Source organism: Natrix helvetica (genome assembly GCF_964273705.1).
Source record: "Natrix helvetica genome assembly, chromosome: 1".
NCBI classification, from domain to species: Eukaryota; Metazoa; Chordata; class Lepidosauria; order Squamata; family Natricidae; genus Natrix; species Natrix helvetica.
Genome location: NC_138548.1, coordinates 257278492 through 257298183, shown reverse-complemented (window position 1 = coordinate 257298183; position 19692 = coordinate 257278492). Strand labels below are relative to the sequence as shown.

The following is a 19692-nucleotide window of genomic DNA, read 5'->3' as shown; positions in this document are numbered from 1 at the left end:
TAGTTATATGCAGGATCGCATCCTGCCCCACACATCCCTACGACCAATTCGCTCACACAGAGAGGGACTTCTCCGGGTGCCGTCCGCCAAACAGTGCCGGGGGGCGACACCCAGAAGCAGAGCCTTCTCTGTGGTGGGCCCAGCCCTGTGGAATGACCTCCCCCGTGACATCAGGATTACTTCCGATCTCCGCTCCTTCCGTGTACAGCTGAAGACCCACCTCTTTCAATTATCTGGCCTGGCTCAATCGTAATTATTCTTATTCCTCCTAACTGTTTTTAAATTGTATTTTAAACGTTAAATCTCAATTTTATATCGGGTTTTTACAATTGGGGTATTTTAATGCGGGTCTTTTAACTGTCTATATGATGTAAATTGTTTACCTCCTCCGAGTCCGTGTTTGTGTATCTGTATGTATGTTCTGTATGTACGCCTATGTGTTTTATATATTTTCTGTGTTTTACATGCCCCATTGTACGCCGCCCCGAGTCCTACTTGGAAAGGGAGCGGCTAATAAATTCAAACTTATTATTATTATAGCCATGGAGTGTGTTACCCTGAGGAATATTAAAGGAATACTATAGTGTACAAGGAGTGTTAGGTTGGGCAGCAGATCTCGAAACTACATTTCAAATAAACTGATGAGCTGGAGAATAGAATATGAACCAATTGGCAAGAGATTTTATTCATTTCCATCATGCCAACTTCTATTCCCAACATCTACTGGAAGCCAGTTATGTTAGGAATGCTAAACTGATAAATTTGGAGGAAAAAGATTGGAATATTTCATGGTCTTGTTTATCTATACTCGGAGCATCTTTGCATCATGAAAACATAACAGATAAAACAGAGTCATAGAGCAATATGTTGGAAACATGGAGATAAGGATATGAATAATAGAAATCCCATCTGCTGGTATGAACACATTTATTTTTGATTACATCCTATATGGGTATATTTTAGTTTCAGAGTATAAACTAAGATTTCATTCCAGTGTTCAGTCCTACTCTGAGCATTTTAACTGCAAATTACTTACCTGCAAGGCAAATGAGACTTGAGTGACTTGAGCCTAAATTGTCTAGAGTTTCTATGACCCAAATCTGGATCTCCCCAGTCCTAACCTAGGACTGTAGGAAATATTTTCCTCTGTATCTTCTAAAGCACCCAGAATAATTAGATACAAAATATGAAAATCTTGGAAAAGATCCCAATACATTTTGTTCTGGTATTAATATCTTGATGGGTTTTATTCAGGCTCAAGATTTCAAAATATGGAGTTGTAAAGAAATTTCTCCTTGATTCAAACTGGAAATGGATATGCAGCTATCTTTTATTTACTACAACTTACTGCCTAATTTAGGTTATTTACCAGAGCCTTCTGGAGCAAATCTGTAAGAACTACAGGCTTTGTCTTTATCACACTATGGTCTTGATTGCAGCAAGGCAACAGTGGCCAACTTATTTAACAATGGGTTAAGATAGAGTCAAGTTACATTCCTGACTAGTAATGGTTATATCGTTTGATCCCATCATGTTTAGTTGGCAAGGATTCAATTCATTGAAATAAGAATTTGGAACATATTATTCTCCAATATGGGTAGAGTTTGAACTGTCTGACAGGGCATATAAAACATAAATCACACATTCTGCTTAGTTTTCCATGTGGCAAACATTCTTTTTTACACAGAGTTCTTGCATCAGTGGAAGGATTTGTGACATTATCCTGAGAAGTGGTTTCCCCATCTGAAAGTACTTCGCTCCGTTTGATCTAATGGGAAAAACTGGTAAATAGAGGGTGCGCTCTCATCTGTTCCAAAAAGAACTGTGTAAAGTCAGAATTGATCTCTTTTCTACTTAATTTGATGGAATAAAAGGCATCAAAAGGCAATCAGGACTCAGGTACAAATCTCTGGCAATCAGGACTCAGGTACAAATCTCTGGCTCATATAATCTGAGCCAGTGGACTGACAGTCTTGCTTTTTATTGGTTGATTTATTAAGTTTTTATGTCACCCATCTCCTCTATAGAGTGACTCTGGGATACTTATGAGGTGACTTTGGTTTGTTAGGTATTGGAATTGATAGACAGCTTCACCTGTATAATTCTATGAATATACTCTACATATATTACAAATCAATTATATTCATTACACTCCTCAGGCCTAGGTAGGATATTATATATGATGGAGGGGAGTCAATATCTATATTTCCTATCATTACCAAACCCATCATTATGTGTAGTAGAAGCAGTGACTAATGTTAGTATGACAAACAATAAGCTGGCTATTTGGAAGCACAAACCTTTAGATGAGACAGAGAACCTACTGTAGTTCCATAAGACTACTTTGTTCAGATGACAGTAAACAAAACATACAGTCATGCATTTGGGAAACTATAAGCCATTTTGCTGTTAACAAAAAATGACCAGTGCAAGGTAGGAATCCTGATTGATAACAGAATAGCTGAGGAAAAAAAAAACTGAGCTCAGTTCACGGAGTGCAAAAATTAATGTACTTCCAGAAAAAGTCTACTTTATTACATTCAAATGAGGCATCACTTGAAACTATATTAAAGGGTTGTCATTTATGTTCAGCAAAAGTGTATGACAAAACTGCAGCAATCCCAAAACTATTAAGTGTAACCTTTAGCTGAGGGAGGGGAGTTCCCAGGGTTGGCCATGATTCTGATGATGTATAGGGAAGACTCCCAAATAGTCTACCACAGGAGTGGCACTATTTTTTTTCCTTTCAGAAACTTCCTAGCTCTTCCTAGCAAACCAGCATGGGGGGGGGGGGGAACCTTTCAGAATGGTACTGATTATACAAGGCACAATTACAGCTATTCTCTTCTTTATGTTTCTACTAAAATGTACTTTCTCCTATGGAATAAGCAGTAAAAACTTCTAGATCCAATGGATCGATAATTCATTATCCAGCATAGAAACAATAAATTTCCAATCTTTACCATTGTTATGTTGCTAGAGATGCAACAAGATTCGTGCTTTATTTAAACTACAGTTTGTGTAGTATTCTGTAACTCTTCCTTTTTGGGAGAAAGCCATAACATGTCTTGAGTCATCTTTGAGTTAAGGTTTAATATTTTCACTTGAACATGGAAACTGACAGCCAAACAGATTTTCTATATTCCACTTATAGCTAAAATACTTACACTTCAGCATTGGAAGGATAAATATATGGCTCCAAATATTCAATGGCCTACGGAGATGATGTTATTAACAACTTTCAAATGAATTATTTATCAGTGTATATTAGCTATGGATGGTTCAATACGTCAATTTATTGAAATACTTACGTAGAATTTTAGGTATTTATTTAGGCATTTATGAAGACATGCTTTGTTTTTGTTTCTTTTTCTTTCCTCAGAACTTTATATAATGTTTGTTTGTTTGTTTGTTTATTGTTATTTGTTTTTATTCAATTGGAAGAATAATAACTATATCCACAGCACCACTTTGAACACCATTAGCATTGACAAAATCACTATCGGTCAATTGCAAAGGTAGTTTTAGTCAAATCTGCACAGGCCATTCAATGTTGATTGCATCATCAGGTAGCTTTCACAGAGGCTAGAAAATCTAGCAGCAATGACAAGCTTCTGAACTACACAACAGAGAAAGTGCATGCCATTATTTCTCAAAACAAACTCAACAAATTATGATGGATGACCTGGGATGGCATAAGTCAAGTACGACTTTATTAGATTGCACTTTTAATATCTTAACTATCACTATCCTCGTGATTAAACTGCCAGCATGTTAAGGTTTTCTATTCAAAGTAGTGGATTTCACGGCATTTGACCTGGGTTCATAGATTTGCCCACATCCATCTCCAATGAACCAGCTGACCTCCAATTCTTCACTGCTAAGTAGGTAAGGAGAAACTGCTGGGTCATATAGGAAGCAGGATCATAGATGACCTATTTCCCATTGGATATCGAGAACACCCAGAACTGAATGCAGGCCATCATGGTGCAGTGGATAGGACTGGAGGCCAATGGTATTGAGATTGGCGGGTAAAGGGACAGGGAAGGAACATAACAGCAAAAGAATATAAAGGGCTCTCTTTTATGAATGAGTATTCCATACAATGGAAATCAGAATGGCATGAAGTAGATGGCAGATAGGTTGGCTAGCAGCTTAACCATATTGCTGTGGTCACGGAAAAAGCACTATGGAAGACTAGATTTCTGAGCATCAACTGCTTTGTTTGCCAAATCTATCCTGTTGTAAAGGATGCTGTATCAACATTCAGACCCTATAAATTCACATTGGAAAAATCACTGGCCACTTTATCATAGGTTCAAGGATACTAAGCTTGTTTTGAATAGACATGGAGAGTTGGGCTTGTTGTAGTACTAACTTTTCAGGCCTTGACTTCCCTGGCATCTTGCAAAGACCACCAGCCAACAAACCACATCTTGAAATGATATCTCCAGAGCCAGTGTGAACCAGAGAGTGTCTGCTATTTCTTTTATCCTGACTTAACAAGTCATCACTTGTTTGCTAATTTCTTTTCTCTATCCAGTGCCTACCTTTGCCCCAAACCAGTTTCCACTACCAGTCTGATTTCCACTCACTGTTATTTAGCATCTCTGACATGCTTCTCCCAGATCACCATTGCCAAAACCTAAAATCTACTCTATAGTAGCTACTGTTCTGCCAGTATCAGATTGTTTCCTTAATATTCATAACATTATGAGCTACTTCTACTGCTTCTTGATGTCAAGCACTTCAAAAGCAAAAATGGTACTGTGTTTCTAATTTAAAAATGGAGACATTGTGAAGCAACTATTCTATTACATTATTTTTCAGAATGACTGAATATGAATTCATGAAAATACTTAATTTATTAAGGGATTGGGATTCTACATATCAACTGACTGTCCATGTGTAAAATTCATCTTGAAGAACTCTATATGAGGCAGGTATGAAGAGTAGTAGATTATTCTGAAATTGAAACATAAAGCATAACTCTATTGGATACATGGTAATAGAAGTTAGACATTCTAAGTCTCAAAACAATTGCATCGGAATCCATAATGGGAACATTTTTGCTTCTCTTTCCTCAGTTTTTCAACAGGAAATAGAATTGGTCAAGCTTTCAAAGAAATTTATTTGCATACATACATACACAGAGTTAGGAAAAAGGGAAAAGAAAACACAAAAATTGGATTATGGTAACATGTGGATCGAGATTCCATATATTGGAACTGGAAAAATAATACATTAGGACTGGAAATAACTACTCTGCAGTAGTTATTTCCATTCCTAATGTAGCTCTTCCTCTTCAGCCAGCTGTCCTTCAGTTTTTAGAGGCAGATGGTCTGAGAAAAACTCTCCCCTTCAGCTTTACTACATAAAAAAACATTCAGCAGACAGAAACTGATATTCTCTTCAGAGCATGGTTTCATAGACCTCTTTAAGCACAGCTATAGAGATCAAACTAATCTTTGGAAAGATGCAGCAGTAGCTGAGAAGTTGGCCAATGTAGGGAAGTGAATGGTGAGACTGAAGAAGGATAAGGTAGTAGACTGGCTCCTTTAATTTATGCTTTTCAAAAATGTATGTGAATTTTCAGAATTTCAGAATTTTCAGAACATTGCAGAAGTGACTTGAGCAAGTCATGGTAAAAATATAGACCATTAAGACAAGTACAATGGGATGAGATTTTTTTTGGCAACCATCATGGTTAGTTACCTAAATAATGTGGCCAAGAGAGAGTCTAGATGGGCTTGGTAGAAAACCTTCCTTCCTTCCTTCCTTCCTTCCTTTCTTTCTTTCTTTCTTTCTTTCTTTCTTTCTTTCTTTCTTTCTTTCTTTCCTTCCTTCCTTCCTTCCTTCCTTCCTTCCTTCCTTCCTTCTTTTTTCAGAATTGTGGGGCAAAAGTGATTTTTGTGGTTTCAGGTTGAAATGGTGTGTGCAAAGTTCCTCCAACTAGACAACTAGAAATTTGGAAAGATTTGAGTGATGAAAAGAGGTGGGAAGGGAAGGAGGGAGGGACCTGGGTGGACAATTTTTGAACTGTAATACTTATACAGATGGTAAAGAAAAAAGGAAAGTGAAGAATAATACCATTCCAATTTGCAAGTTAGTCTTACAAGTATACATCTGACTGATTCATTTAAAATGCAGGTTGAATATAATCCTCAAGGATTTCTACATGTATCATTCTGTTGCTGACTTTTAAGCTTAACATATGAACATCAAACATCAAATACATTAAGTAATATATTTAAAAGTGAACAGCCAATAATACAACAAACATAGATGTTTATTAAAATGTTAGAAATAAGACATTTAGACAGAAGTAATCTATATGTTAGACAGAAATATTCCTTTATTTTGAGAATTGCACAAATTCCAGTTTTAAAATATTATACTAATATTAAGTATTAGTAACAGTAAATATTACACAAATTAGTAAATCCAATAGCAAATCAATTTAAAGCTATAGAAAAACATAGGATGCAAAATGACTACAATATTTCTTACAGCACCATAGATCAAAGCAGAATATTTTTCAGAGGGTTTAAACACAATGACTCTGATTGCAACCCACTCTACTGGACTTTCACAGAACGGATGTTATTAGATTTGTCTAATTTCTACTATCCATGCATTCCCAAATTTAGCTTGAGGGAAGGGAAAATTTCAGAACAAAAGGGACATGCAAGGTTAATTCAGGAGAAAGGAGGACAAAATGGATGACAACCTATGTTCTACATTAGTAACTGTTTATTAATTACCTATCTTTTTCCCTGTTTTGTTATGTTAAGGTACAGTCTGATATTAATTTCCCCCCAATACAGGTGGAACTTTATACATTTGAGTCATATTATCTATTTTACTTCAATAATTTCCATTTTTCTTGTTGCTGCCACATGTTGTGCTGATATCTGAGTAATTTTCTAAAATGTTTGTTCTATTAAATAAGTAACAGATAATTCAGCACCTATTTTTGATTGGAATGATCTTTATCTCAAGCAGTCAATTCATGTCAGGATCTTGAGATTCTCCACATGTAGAACTGAATAGAGCCGTAAGGCTGGGCTTCTGTATTTTATAATGATAGAGAGTTTGATCCATCACTTTGACTTCCCATTTCCGCATGGTTTTTCTATAATTTATCAGAATCAAATGTAAACATCTCCCAAATGCTGTGCAGTAATCTTTAAACTGGCAGAAACCTACACTGATGCAACTGTTGCTCTCACTGCTGATCCCCATCCTGCCATAGGACAAATTTTATTTACAGGATGTCCTTCTTTACTGATTGCCTCAGACAGTTATCATTTACAGTTATTACATTAATGAAAAAGTAAAAAAGTAAAACCTTTGCAAGTTTGTGAAGCAGAGAGAGCTGAAGTACAATTGTCATAGGTTCACTTAGCAATTGCTTCGCTTATTAATCAAGTTGCCGGTTCTAATTGTGGTCACTAAATGAGATTTACTTACAGACAGCTCCAAGCAATCAACTTTCAAATTAAAAGCAGACCAGCTTAAAACAATATACCATACTCTCACTGTAACCATATACAAGTAGGAATAATGATTAAAATCAATACAAGTCAATCCATCATCCAGAGAGATGGTCATAACAACCCACTCCCCTGGCAAGGAAGTTTTTTCTGTTTTCTGAAGACCAAAAAGGAGGAGTTATTAGAGATTATGAAGAGAGTTTACTGGAATTTATTGGATGGGCAATAGGAGAAGACAGTAAAGCAGACACCTATGTCCTGAACCATGAAGGGTTTTAAAGTTGACAGCCAGCCTTTGAATCACACAGCATAGCTCCCAAATAGACAGCCAACAAATCTTCTGACCCATTGAAATCCATGCCAGTGTAGCTTCCAAATAGTCTTCAAGGGCAACCTCATGGAGAGCGCATTCAGCCAAGAGTTGAGTAAGGCATGAATGACACAGAGTAATGGCTTTATGAAAAAGTGTATTATTAACTTTCTGCAGGACACATTAGGGAAAGGGATTGGTAAGTTGTTTTGTCTTTGTTTCCCGCCTGCATCAACAAATAGCACCAGCTGGTGGTAAACATTCATCAATCACTTATGATGGTTGGGGCCAAGAAAAGAGGCAGAAAGGAGACCATCATTGGCTCTCCTTTAAAGTCGTCAAGTCTCCAATCTCCTGGATTGACCTAGGGAGATGGAGAGTTTTTGGGTAAAGAGGCAACTTCCCTTCTCTTTCCATCTTTCTTGTCCCTAAATCTGTTATAGCTTACTGGCACAATGTGGCAGGAAGGAAACTCCCATTGTACCATACCCTATATTACAGCTGACAGGCATTTGTGTATCTGGAACTGTACAGTGACAGAAGTTGCACCTTCCTCCATGCTAAGTCAAACTGCTTTTAAATATAGGTTTATCCTGCTTATGAAAGAGTGGTAAATATGTATTTTAAGTTGTGGACCAGACTGCTTAGAACCACTGGTGGAGAGGAATTATGTGATGTAGTACTGCATACACAGGCCTGTTTAGATAATATTTGAACATGGATGGAGCACTCTTATGGAAAAATAGTGTAGAGAATTTGGAAGATTATTTTGTTGGAAATACATAAGATCTGATACCAAAGCAACAACATATTAAGTCCGCAACAGACAGAAAATATGTGGAAGAGGTTCAGACAGACAACTTCCTAATTTACAAGTGCTGCTGTCAGTAAAAATAATTTACCTTCCTACTGCCTCTGGAGTTCATTTTCTGATCTGTTCTACATGGTGCAGTTGACAAGGAATAAACTTAGTAGTCTTTGAGAACACTAAGTATTTGAACTTTAATAAAATGTATTCTGGGTTGATAGTTGCAGGTAAGAAAGATTGCAATGTATGAACACTCAAGAACTTTCCAATATTCACTAGAACATTTTATCCACATGTAGCCAAGTTTCTCAATGTACACTATTATCTTTGTAGAACATGCTGACTTTTTAGAAAAAAATAATCCATGTGGCCTTTCACTGAATCAATAAAATAAATATGATGTCTGTCTTATCTTTATTTTAGTGGTATATTTTAGAAAACTATGCTTAGGATATTTTATGCCAATATCTTCATTCAGGCAACATGCTTATTTGTAAACTTACGTATGAGTAAAATGGTGAGGTCTAAAAATAAACATACTGCTTAAATAAAATTAATATCTCTTTTTATGTAGGAAATCTCTTCATGCACCTTATAACTCATCTTTCAACATTTTAAATACAGTTTTATATGTCATTTGAAAATAATACTTATAAGCATAGATTTTTCCTTAATATTGTATGAAATCCAAATGAACTCATTTAGATACTAATATTTATTTCCTGCCTTTATTATTTTGTAAAATAATAAGGCAGTGAACACACCTAATACTACTTCCTCCACCTATTTTTCCCACAAAGAGACAGAAGGGGAGGAGGGAGGGAGGAGGGAGGGAGGGAACCTAAGGTGAGACTAGAACTCACCTGTCTCCTGATTTCTAGCCTGACACCTTAACTGGAAGACCAAACTGGCTGTCAGTGCTCTCAAATGGTCCTCAAATTTGTCTCTACCCTATCTTGAGATTACAATTACATATCGTTATCCATTTTAATCGCCAGTACAGCCTTTTTTCCTTTCTTATTACCAGCTGTCATTCAAAACCTTAGCCTCCTATGCTTCAGTTGTAAAGCTAATTTTTCAGGTAGAAGTCCATTACTCAATCATTTGCCATGATCAGATCAAAATTTTGTCAGGTACAAATAGCTAATTGCAGAGTTAACACAATAAACAATTCGATTTCATCTATAGCTCTACAATACCAATTCTCTCTTTTAATAGGATTCTTTTTTTAAAAAAACATCAACTCTAGAAAATAAAGATAGAAAACTGCTTAATAATACACTGTCATGTTTGATGCGTTTCTCAGCTCTATTTTATAGAATTCAGCTGCAGCAATGGTAGTGTTTTATGGATTTTCGATTGACAAGCTTTGCTATTTTCAGAAGTGTGCTATGTGGTTTCATGAAACTTTCACCTTAAAAATAACTCTTATGAAATTTGAAGAAAACATATATGTAAAAAGTTGCATTGATTTAAGTTTCTTATTACTAATAACATGGGGAGAACGTAAAGCTGACATATATTTTCTAGTTTCCTTCTGTCTGTATCAGCATTTTCCCATGTAATGGGAATATATCTCTTGCTTCAAGCAGTCTTCTGTGCCTCTGTAAAATGCTCATCAAATCCTACCTCTGCCCTCCTTTTCCTGGTCTGTGACGATTACAAAGAAGTCAATTACTTTTTTGTGTCCAAGCAAGTCTTTGTAACAATACTTTTGCCTGAAGAATCTCTTGAAACTAAATTCAGAAAATGAATTTAGATAAATGAAACCAACGTGAACTGAAGTCAGCTGAGTTAGCTGTTACTCAAGCTGACAAAGAATGGAAGCATAAACACTCTAGCCTGCATTGGAACCTATTTGCCAAAATCTATGGTTCTTTACATTGCCTGTTAATTAGAAACTGTAGCTTTTCCTATGCAGATTTGCCCCTTCCAAATTTCCTTTATTAATCTGGCCAAATCAGTTGAGGACATGGGCATTTGATGAAGTGGCACAGTGGAGAGATCCTTGAAAGATCTAAGATCTGACAGGTCTATCTTATATTCATACGGACTGGGGTTCATTCAGTGATAACTGGAAACTTAAAATGACATAAGTATGCGCAAATCTTATGAGAAGATATATTTGATTTCAGATATGCAGCGGAAAAGATGCTAGCACCGAACCTGGAAGATAATTTGCAGCATTATTTAAAGATTAAAGATATGGATCAGCAGGACCACGGAGAGCGCTCAGCAACATGAAAGGAAAACAAGACTATGAAAGGTACAGCAGCCTGTAGCTTTCAGGAATTTGTTCACCCATCAAAATTCTAGTTTGGATGCTATCTAAGACTCTGGCCAATAGTTCAGAAAAATTAACTTCTCTATACTGAACATCACAGAATATGTGTATCCAACGTAAGCATGAGTATACCAATAATTTAAAATTAAATGCAGTATCTAACATAACTCATTTCATCATGCATGATTCTTTCTATTTTGCTGGAACAAATAGTGCTAAAGAAACAACGTAAGAGCGACATCATTATGCTTGTCATCTGTTCTCTCTGCTGAAAACTCAAAAAGAATTCTAAAGACATCATGTACAGGCAAACACAGAGAGTAAAAAATACTCAGTCTGCAAATGTCTCATATTTTCTCCTGTTTTTCCTTTCTTGTTCACAATTTATGTATAGTAATCTAGGAATGCTATAGTCCTAATCTAATTTACAATTCATCTATTCCTTAAGCAACAGTTACATGAAATGTGAGAAACATCTTATTTGATTTTAGTCACATTATAGAGTTTCTAGTTTGTATGTTAAGATTTCCTTTGATCATAAAAAGGCCATTTGAAATAAAGTTATGTTAGTTTGTTTGTTTACAATATTTACTGATTTGCTCTATCTATATAACCACCCATCTTGCATGAACCCCCATGACTCTAGATTCTTCTCACAGTTAAAAATAATAAAAACAACACAACACATATAAATAAATAGCCAAAACAATAACAACAAAAGACATTAAAGAAAATTAAAAGCAAGTTTAAAATTATATGGAACTGAAGCACAAGGAAATAAATATCTATTGAGTATTTGTATCATTTTTATAGAATAAACCTTCAAAAACCAAGATACTCCCAATGGCAAATGAACAAACCAAAGAAAATTATGACCATTTAAATATGTGAAATCAAGCAACTCTTTATGTCAACAATCAGTATATTGACCATGAACAAGACAGAGATATAGAGAGATCATACAAAGACGCCAACCAGAGAAGCAGTTCTTCAAATAGCAAGTTATTATCATACCAGGCCATATTTCTGGTTATAAATATATTTATACATGAGACCGGCATATTTTATGAGTTACCAACCCAGGTTTTTCAACAACAGGTATCAAGGAGAAAACTGGGAAGATGGGAAGTGAGATGTTGGGAAACAGAGAGGGCTCATTTGTAAACAATTTGCAGCTGATTAGAACACAAAAATCTGAGAAAATGGTGGTTCCTAGTCTATTACAGCATAAAAGTGTAAGAAAGAAACACAGAGTTTAAAATCTTGGGCCACACAAGAGAGAGAAACATCCCGAGAGTATATAGAAGCTGATTTTTGCCATTAGATCAAATTGTATCAGAAATCAAGTTTACTCTTCTATCCAACCCTTATTTTTGGCTTCCAAAGAAGAGGTTGAAAATCTTTTGAGATGTATTTTAGTGACTTAGAGGAAAGCCTGAAACTGTGTAAAAGCATTCCAATCAATATGAGTTTTTTTGCTCTTGACCTTGGCCTGCAAAAATGAGAGGTTATTGGACATAAGGCCAAACAAAGTATATAGCTAGTAGCTTACCTTTAGCTTGGTGTGCAGAACAAACTCACTTTTTTTGTTCTGAAATTAATTGAAATGGTACTATTATGAGTCATGGTGGCACAATGGTTAGAGTGTAGCACTGCAGGCTACGTCTGCTGATCACCGGCCTCCAGCAGTTTGGCAGCTCACCGGCTAAAGGTTGACTCAGCCTTCCATCCTTCTAAGGTGGGTAAAATGAGGACCCAGATTGCTGGGGGCAATAGGCTGACTCTGTAAACTGCTTAGAGAGGGCTGTAAAGCACTGTGAAACGGTATATAAGTCTAACTAAGTGCTATTGCTATTCCAATATTATCCATTACTGGTTTTAATCTTTTAGGACAGAGGTCATGATTGTAATGTTCTTAAAATATATGGGTAAATTATATGTTTAATTTGTATCAACCACTGACTTTACCTTGAGTCATTTGTATTTTTTTAATTCTGTCACAAGCATAAGGCAAAGGTTGAAATGCCAACCAGAAAGCACCGATTCCCTTCCATTTGAAGAGGTATATACACACTTCCTTCCCTTTCTACTGAAAATGGTAAGTCCCAATCAGCATGCAGAAGAGAAGGACAAGAAGAAGACATAAAAAGTCAAGCACAACCCCCTGTCCATAATGAAAAATTATGATTTGTTTTAGGTCTGAATCTGCCCTGAAAGTTAGTAATGTAAGGATATCAGGAGAATATCAGCTACAATTAAATTGTCGCTCATATCAGGGGCCAATATATATTTTTGACTTTAAAGGAAGTTATGGCAAATTTCATGGCTCAAATGTTATAAATTCCTCTGTGTGTGTGTGTATGGATGTATGCACACACACACACACACACACACACACACATTGTCTATCTATCCATTGTATCTATCTATTTGTCTACTTTAATCATGCAAAAGAATGAATTGCTAAGGAACATCTTAATAGGATAATAATGCCTTTTGAATACAATTAGAAGCTGCACTGAGCAAAAGGATGAACTTAAAAGATGAACCATTGGTAAGGTACCAATCTGATAAATAAGGTTTGAGCCCAGGCCAAGAAAATGCTTTACAAACAACCACCTCAGACAGCCCCTTCCCATTTGCACATCCAGATAAAATGAGGAGGAAAGCAAAAAGATATAATTCTGCTAGATTCTGATACTATAGCTTTCAAATAAAAATGGCTTTAGATCTATCTGGTGTCTGCTCCTTAGTCTGGTCTACCTTATAGGGGTGAAACAAAATCATTTATGATTGAAATGAGGGCTTAGTTTTCTAAAATTCTGGCAGAACATTTTCCCCTGGGTTTGGCTTTCTAATGCTCTAAATTATGGGTGTCAAACTCATGGTGTAACATTGCCATCACGTGATGTTTCATGATGTTTTTTCCCTTCACAGAGCTGGGGTGGGCATGGCCTGCGCACAACGCATTCAGCCCAAGGGCTGCCAGTTTGACACCCCTGCTCTAAGTAAACTATTGGTCCACTTGAGTAAAAATAATGGCAAAGAGGTATTATCATAAATCTGAAATCTGAAACCTGTGATATCTTTGGAGAAGTAAGCAAATACTTCACTAATACATAAGGTGTACTGTCATCTAAAGAAACAGAAATATGGTGCCTTATTAAAAGATAAGGCTTTACTGTAGCCAAATATCTTAGGAATATTACTATTTTAAGCTTAAGAAGGGTGTTCATATTCTACGTATTGGATTCCAGGTTCTGGTTTATTCTATATCTTATCCACTTATGTGATGTTTATGAGATTTAATCAACAGCTTATGTGCTATTACACAGTTTACATCAAGGAGGGCTACAATTTGAAAATCTCATCCCACATTTAATTAAAATTTCAAAAATAAGACACACACACACACACACACACACACACAGACAATTCTTGCTAGATATGATGCAGAGAAACAGATTTATGAAAGCATGCTTCATACATAAAATGACTGCATACAGAATGAACTCTGTAACTATATATTGCTATTTGTTCTCTCTGTTGTATGTGTTGATCAATGATTGAAATAAAATAATCTTATTTGTAAGCTGTGGTGAGCTGCAGTGAGATGGGTGGCAAACAAATTTAATAAAAATAAATAAATAAATAAAATGAGTCATGTATCATTTCAATCATTTCATTGCCATATGAGTTAACTGCTTACAATGTGCCACTACATACATACATATACATACATACATACATACATACATACATACATACATACATACATATAAATACAACACAAATATAACAAAGGCAACATTAAAAATATGGTTTTCTGCCTGGATGGTCTCCTGGAGTGAGCCGAAAGACAGACAAAGGGAAACAGTGTGTTCCCTCCCATATTTGGGAATACCAAGGGTTGTGATACAATACATACCTATTTCCCTGGTTTAGCTGATAAAGGAGGTGAGCCTGTGGCTTAGTGGCTAATATATCTGTCCAATATGTAATACAGCCCAGGTTCAAATCCCAGTAAGTGTATGGCTAGCTGATGAGAGCTAAATAGCTTGAAATAGATCTATACTAGTCTCCCTTTATTTATTTATCAGCACAAATACAATACATACATACATACATACGTGTGTGTGTGTGTGTGTGTGTATGTATGTATGTATATATGTATATGTATTTGTGTTACAACCCCTGGTATGCCCAAATACAACACACACACACACATATGACACTGAAGCATAATTTAAAAGTAATCATCTTGCTCTGTTCAAGATTATATATATATATATATATATATATATATATATATATATATATATATATATATATATATATATATATATATATATATATATATATATATATATATATAATCTTGAACAGAGCAAGATGATTACTTTTAAATTATGCTTCAATGCATCTAGTTTCATACTCCAGAGAATGATAGCAGTGTCAGCCACCTGAAAAGAAAACACAAGGCGACATAATGTACAGCATTTTTGTTTGTAAGTATCCAAATTCATTGCTCTATCTTTTAGCACCCCAGAAAAATATCCTGTGGTAGGAAAGTCCTCCACTTTTATTTTGTCTAAGCTCAAGCATATTCCTATCTCATGTTTAAAGAATATACACTTCACAATATTTCATAGGCTGAAATGATGAATGCAATCACTGGTCCTGCAGGGTCTCACATCAGAGGCATAAATCATTTTAGCTCATTCTGTTCCATATCATTGACCTCTTTGGTATTCACAATAGGGAACATGCCATAAAACCAGTTTTCCTAACCCAGAATCTCCATCCAGAATTGCTATTCAACTCTAACAGGGCAACTACATCATAAAAGAATGGGGGGGGGGGGGCATGTTAATATCCTAGCATCACAGACACTCAGCACTAAGTAATTCAATTTTAAGTAAAAAATAAAAAAAATTGCAGCACGTGTGATAAAGGCATAATTTCAAGCTGTATTTTTATGGTGGAATTTTTATAGTTAATTGCAATAATGCTTATTTCCTGAAGCTGTAGTTGGTTTGACAACATAACCACTGCTATCTCAAGTTGAAAAGGTACAGCAGTTTTGGAACATCATACATACTCTGCAAGCAAGATAGCACTTATGTGTATAATTTTGTGTATAATTGTATCAGTCCTAATGAAAAAAAAAAAACACTTTCCAATGTCCCGAGATGTGCATTCTTCAGCTCCCCATTACATCTTACTTTACATATTTTTAATGCACATATACAGCACATATTTTAAATCAATTGAGTAAATTGAAATTCCATGATCAATTAAAAATATCCCATGGTCTTGTATTTTGTTTCTAGCATCCCTAGGCGTCTTTAGGGAATTCACCAAGGATGCCTATTTACTTGAAAGCACTCAAACAGCTCAGCTAAATGACCAACCCCACAGCAAGGAGACACAGAATGTAAAGCTGCCATGTGAGATCTTTATGCAAGATTTTGCCTTCTTGCAGTGAAACATGTGAACTAAATCCTCAAAGAAATAAATAACATGTATTGTGATTTGCATCCAGAATCTACTATGTGAATGACAACTAAAGTGAATGATATCATCTACTTCAGAATCAGCACATTCAGTCTTTGGGAGGACTTTTTGCTTTTGTTTTTTAAAAAAGATAAGCCAATTATTTTTATTCACAGATATGTAAATGGAATTTTTCAAGCTTTTGTCATTGGATAATTGATAAAAATCAACTTTCTAATACAAAGTTTAGAAAAAATAACTACAATTAATTCTATTACTCTAAAAAATTCAGCCAAGGTGAAGCTGGGAAGGGAAATCAATTCCAGAAAGGATCTTACAGTAATGAAATAGTAAAATATGAAATATTGGATAATGCTCAATAGCAAAAGTTTGTTCATTACTTCCCTATATTGCTCGTGGCCATTATCTCTCAACATTTTTTCTTTTAAAAAAAACTCTTCCCGTTGCCTTTTTGACCTTCCTACTAGGCATGAATCTTTAAAACAAAAATCCCTTTAAGCTGATTGATTGTGGTAACAATGTAGATAATATCTGGCAATAAACAAACCAAAATATTTGGGACAAAATAAAAGGTGTTTCTGAATTTGTTTCTGTTTTTTTAGACTCCATTGGAATGTCTCAATTTGTGATTTTCTGCCAGCAAGTTCCCTTGTTTGATTAGAATTAGAAAAACTTGAAAAGGGTAATTCAGAAAAAGATTATAGAAGGGTTTCTTTCCCCCCTTGGATGTTCTTTGTCCATACACTGTATCCACTTCCCCTCCCATTTTGTGTGCTTTCTTCTATATTGCACCCTACACCACAGGACAACACAATCCTACGGCTATGCCTCTACCTCAATAAACTTTATTTGAACACACAAAACACAGACATTACACACATATAATGTTTTTTTTTTTCTGTGACAGTTCCACAGAACTCACACCGCTTTGGATGACATTTATAAAGAAAGCTTTTTTTCCATTGGTTAAACAGCAAAATAAAAATCAGAGCAAGAAAGGGGAGTTAGTTGTTTTTGTTTTTACAACTTGTGAATGATGAACATCATGAAAACATCAACAAGAATGGATATATGAAACAATATGCCTTCACATACAATACAGTGTTTCTATAGAAATAGAATTGTATCTCCAAATACATGATATAAATGTTCAACAGTCTACAAGTAAGTCAGCAAGGAACAATGTTGTGTCATCAAGGTGGCTTAAGCCTGCCCTTTAATGCACGGATGTGCCATAGAGTGAGGCAAATCCCCAAAAGACTTGACAATTAACTAGCTTGGAATCTGTTCATCAGATCCAATGAGTGGTCCAGCCCTACTAGGACTTTCCCTCTCTCCCCTCAAGTCTTTCTAGGAAGTTGGCTCATTCTTCAACAGTCTGAAAGCAATAAAATGTACACAACTCCATCCCCCTATAAATTAAAAAAGGTCTTGCTATATACTTCATTAGAAATTCACCCAAATAGCCACCAGTGTGATTTTTTAAAGAGCCATCCTGGCTTGGGTAGCAAGATGCTCCTGTATATCAGTTATGAGGGTCATCATAATTGCTAGATGGTTATGGTAGATATCATTTGCTATTACATCACCACATCAGCACACCCAGCATTGTACTGCATATACATTATGTTACACAGAACATACACAGTGCAGGATATGGATATTGACATGTTTTTCAGATTTGTACAATAATGAGTATGTGTCTATGTGCATTCTCTATCTCTCTCTTACACACACACACACACACACACACACACACACACACACACACACACCTCACAGATTAGGTAGGCAGACAAAAATGTATGACCCTTAAGGAAATCACTTTATAAAATGCTTACAATATTATATGTGTGGGAAGGATAAATATTTAAATACAATGCATTCTTGTTATACTGAATATGCTGATGCAAATTCAATAGAAATTGTGAATAATATGACCAGCAGCTTTATGACACAATCAATAATGAACATCTCTTTAAGACTCTCACACAAATTTTGGAGAGAAAAATGTAGAGGAGATGCAAAAGTAATTCAGTTCAGTGAGCCATTATGTGGCAGGGCCACAAATCCATTTTTACTCTATAGTTAAGTTTATGCAGTCCAGATTCCAACATACAATAAGCAAAGAACAAATAAAACACAGAAGGTTCTAAAGATCCATGTATGAGCACCAAGAAGCAACATATTCCAAGGGGGAATAAAACTAGGCACAACAAAATGAAATTCCCAAGATCTTTAGCCAGACCGATCACCAAATTGCATTCTACTGAAATCCAAAGAAGGCAAAGGTCAGCCCAATCTCAGGCTTAACTGCATTGCTTGGAAGTACCTTTGGGATTGTTTGCAAACTTATACATTTGCAGTACCTATGGGAATTGTGAGCTTTTTGTCTTATTGTGCAATTCCTACTTTTTTCAGTAGGTAAAAGTGTTTTTATTAGACCATAATACAGATTATTTTTTCTCCAGTTGTGGTATAAGCACGCCAAAGGGGTACATATATTTAGGTATACAGTTTTAAGCCAATTGTACCGCATTCTAATAATAGCATCCCACTTTGGGAGTGGTATCACCATTTTATCCCATAGTAACTTTATGTATCTTTCTGTTTCATTGGCAAATGGTAGCAAGACAGGAGGTTTCCATTCATGTAGCTCAGTCCACCTGTCTTTCTGCCATTCCGGAATCTTCTCCAGATGCTCATTCCATGTCTCCTTCCATAGGATTTAAAAGGCCACTGTTAACATTTTATTAAACTTGCAGCACTATGTTCTGGCATAAGCCTATGATTTTCCACACTAATACTGTTATCTGATGTCATACATAACAAAACTTTCAAGTGAGAGACTGTTCTCAAGCATATATTTTCTATTCAACAAAAAATAGTTTCCACTGTACCCTTGTTGTGTCCTCTTCCTAATGTGACAAACCCAGAAGAGATGAAATTATGGAAATCTGGACCTCCACTTCGATAAATATCCTTTCCATAATGACCTGCCAAGGAAAGATGAGAAATAGTGTGTCATTTTATGCAGTTCAACCACAATTCCACTTCTAAGCAAAAAAAAAAGAATGCAAAAAGGAAGCTACGGTATTATACAATGTCTGTGCAACAGAATTTGTTTAATATTTATTTATTTATCCAACGAGCAATCCTGTGCGACATCATAGGATTGATGTTCCGGAGAAAAACAGGAAGAGGGAGCATAATGCATAGTGTTTTACCCTTGAATGAAAAGTGGAATGTTAGTGGAATAAATAAATAGGTTTCTATC

At 35.6% G+C, this 19692-nt stretch overlaps 1 protein-coding gene across 1 annotated transcript in view; it reads right to left on the bottom strand.

Annotated features, from left to right (window-relative positions):
• Window positions 1-19692, bottom strand: part of SHISA6 (shisa family member 6) — a 357081-nt gene that overhangs the window by 272018 nt on the left and 65371 nt on the right. Inside the window, exon 4 of the mRNA XM_081937165.1 lies at window positions 19316-19411. Within this exon, the coding sequence (XP_081793291.1) occupies window positions 19316-19411 (96 nt within the window). The remainder of the gene's footprint in view (window positions 1-19315; window positions 19412-19692) is intronic.